Genomic DNA, 3,594 nt, shown 5'->3' with positions numbered 1-3,594 from the left:
CAAAAGGAGGAAAGCACTGAAATTGAGATGAATAACTAAAGACTTCCTACAATTGAAATTTTCATTCAAACATGAAGAATGCTAAACCCAGATTTTTGACTTTTTGGGGACCCAAAAAACCATATAATTCATGAAAGGACAAAATATTGTTGTTTGTGACTACTTTTAGTTCCCATTCTAGTAGAGGAGGAGAATTGAAAAAGGAGCACATTTTCTTAGGGAACAAATTTTGAAAATATTCATTTATTGTTAAGTGATCCACTTGTGGTCTTTTTGACAGATGATTTCAAAACTATTCAACATGTATAAATTAGCAACTATGTCTATTCTGGAAATGGTTGTTTCAATACTTTGCATAAGCTTTAATGCTACAAAGAATCCAGGACTAAGGAGAATCCCAGTGATCTCATGACCAAATTTTTTTAATATTCTTTCATTTCTGTTAGTTTTTTTTAAATCCTTTCTCTTATTTAGTATTGCCTTCTTTTGTTTCTTCCTCTTTTCCTCTCTTTATACACAGGGTGATGCATATTTTCAAACCTGACCAACAGTAATCTCCCTTCTTATACTGATTTCAACAAAAGGACAAGGTTATTCCATTTCATGAAGCAGCAAATGTGACGACATTGGGGATTGTTTCAATTGTAATAGATTTTAAAACATTTGAAGTAATTTCTGAAGAAGTCTCTGTATGAGAAAATGGTTGAGTGAATTTTGGGAACCCTCCACAAAATGCTGTGACAATTACATAGATATGATTGGTGCCTCTCTGACTTAATTTTTTTTCTTGGATCCATGTCTCATGGAAATTGGGTTTTTCTGATGTTTACTCCTTTGTTGTAGGTGAATGACATCACCCTAAAATATCGTCTATGGAGAATAGAACTGAAGTCCATGAGTTCATCCTTATTGGATTAACAGATGCCCCAGAGCTTCAGGTTCCGCTCTTTATCATTTTCTTGCTCATCTACCTTATCACTCTGATTGGGAATTTGGGGCTAATTGTTCTTATCTTCTTTGATTCCCGCCTCCACACCCCCATGTACTTTTTCCTCAGTAATCTGTCTCTGGTGGATTTTGGCTACTCCTCAGCTGTTACTCCCAAGGTCATGGCGGGGCTCCTCATGGGGGACAAAGTCATCTCCTTTAATGGATGTGCTACACAGTTGTTTTTCTTTTCATCCCTTGTTGGGACAGAATGTTTCCTGTTAGCTTTCATGGCCTATGATCGTCATGCAGCTGTGTGTAAGCCACTACATTACAACACTACCATGACACCCACTGTTTGTGCATTTATGATTAGTTTTTCTTATATGTGTGGCTTTCTAGCTGCCTCCATAGTCATAGGAAGCACATTTAGCCTCTCCTTTTGTAGATCCAATATGGTCCACCATTTTTTCTGTGATCTTCCTCCTCTCTTAGTTCTTTCTTGCTCTGATATTCACACCAATGACACTGTAGTATTTATCATAGCATCATTAAATAGCCTTTCTCCATTCATTATGATTTTTACTTCTTACCTGTTAATTTTCATCACCATCTTAAAAATCCGTTCTGCTGAAGGCCGCAAGAAAGCTTTCTTGACTTGTGCATCCCATCTCACAGCAGTGTGCTTATTTTATGGGACAGTCATGTTCATGTACTTTCAGCCCAGCTCAAGTCATTCAATGGACTCAGACAAAATGGTATCCGTTTTCTATACCACGATCATCCCTATGTTGAATCCTCTGATCTATAGTCTAAGGAACAAAGATGTCAAAAATGCTTTCATGAAAGCTGTGAGAGGACAAAGACCTCAACCAGATCATCTGTTTTCATAGAGAGAAAATTTAATCTGTACCTTTCCTACTCTGGAATACTGCATCCAAATCATTCTAATTTATTTTACATGGAGAAGTATAATACAACTTTTTTCAAAGATAACTTTTGTAATAGAAAAAATCATAAATTTAAAGTTAGGAAAGACCTGAGTTCATATTGTTCTAGATGCTTTCATGTTGTATAACCACAGGAAGCCCATTCTTGAATTTCTCATGTTTAAGGGCTCTTTATTGTATCACCTATCTAACAAGAATGTTATGTTGGATTAACAAACTTTGAGTGTGGTCTCTTTGATGTTATTCTGTTGTATCTGACTCTTCTTTTCGTGTTGGCTTGAATAATGATCCTTGTTTCCCATTTCCTTTTCCAGCTCATTTCACAGATGTAGAACTCAGCAAACAGGATTAGGAAGCTTGTCAAGTGACAAACAGATAGTAAATGACATAAACTCTAGCAATTCATAAAAATGAATTATTTCATTTCTAAATCTAGTGCTCTTTCCAGTAAGTCACTTCGTTGCCCCCAACTACATCAAAGTGCAGCAAATTTGTGAGAAAAGGAAAGATTATCTATGTAATATTTGAAGAACTTACTACTTCAAGACCAAAACCACTGAGTTTCCTGAAATTTTGATGTTCATTGTATTGCTTATTCAAAATCCTCAAAATAAGACATGAACTGATAAGTGTTTAAAAACCAGTTCTTCCCCCCAAAATTGTATGTTATATACTTAGAAATTTAATCTAAATCACACTTTTCTTCATCCTGTTCTGAAATCTATATCAGCAATAAAAATAAGTTAAGTTCTCATTTGTAGTTTTTATTCATTTTTCTAGTCCAGGTGCAACCACTCATTATATAGATATACCTCTGTGGGCCACTTGGAGCTGACTTCACTGCAGAAAGTCTTCTTTTGGATAGGCGTGTAATCTAAACAATGGTCTCATGGGCAGAAAGAATTTTGATCCTACTGGAATGACATATTTCATTAAAATATGTGTGTAATATTCTCATGCCATCGTCAATATTATTTCCATTCTAGTTCATTTATGCTTTTGCTTCTTCATTTGTTTCATTGTTTGATTAGGTATTCCTGTGAGGTTGCTTTTTAAAAAATATCCTTGCGTTTACCTTTGGCAAGAAATAAAGATTGGTCAGGATTCATAACTTGAATTATATTTTAAGAACTGGACACCCATCTAATTCAAAAAGGGAGAAATGCTAGAAAATGCTGAAATATTAGCAAATACATTAATATTTAGGGGCAACACTATTCAGTGATAAGAAAGAGACTGAAAGAAAGATAGAAAGAAAAAGTATGAAGATTCAAGAGAGAACTACTGAGAGTCATAAACATAGAGATAGACACACACAAAGACAAAGAGAGACAGAGACAGAGATAGAGTGAGGGAACCTGAGAGATAGTGACACAAAGAATCATTTTTCTAGGATATTATCCATTGTTAAACATAGACCCTGTGAGCCCAGAAATTTTGGTGTAACATGAGGGCCTTTGAAATAGGTGACTGTTGGATTTCAAGTTGAAAGCAATTTTATATTTTGCAGAAGAACAACCGAATCCCAACTATTTAGAGGATCTTAGGCATTTCTTTCCACTCTGACACTAAATCTACATTTGCAAATCAGATTTTAGGATTCATTGGACATAGATTAACTGTTACTTGTTCTTAGGTTCCTAGAATGAAGTCATGGCCTATTTTTAGTACATGGGTATTAAAGAGTTCCTGGTATGTTATCTGTCAATAATATACT

General features: G+C 35.0%; 1 protein-coding gene across 1 annotated transcript; it reads left to right on the top strand.

Annotated features, from left to right (window-relative positions):
• The first annotated feature begins 869 nt into the window (after window positions 1-869).
• Window positions 870-1,820, top strand: LOC141519511 (olfactory receptor 5B2-like). Its single transcript, XM_074231733.1, has one exon. The coding sequence runs from the start codon at window positions 873-875 to the stop codon at window positions 1,818-1,820; it is 948 nt and encodes a 315-aa protein (XP_074087834.1). The 5' UTR covers window positions 870-872.
• Window positions 1,821-3,594: the final 1,774 nt, after the last annotated feature.

Source organism: Macrotis lagotis, chromosome 3 (genome assembly GCF_037893015.1).
Source record: "Macrotis lagotis isolate mMagLag1 chromosome 3, bilby.v1.9.chrom.fasta, whole genome shotgun sequence".
Lineage (NCBI taxonomy): Eukaryota > Metazoa > Chordata > Mammalia > Peramelemorphia > Peramelidae > Macrotis > Macrotis lagotis.
This window is presented reverse-complemented; position numbering and strand designations above follow the sequence as displayed.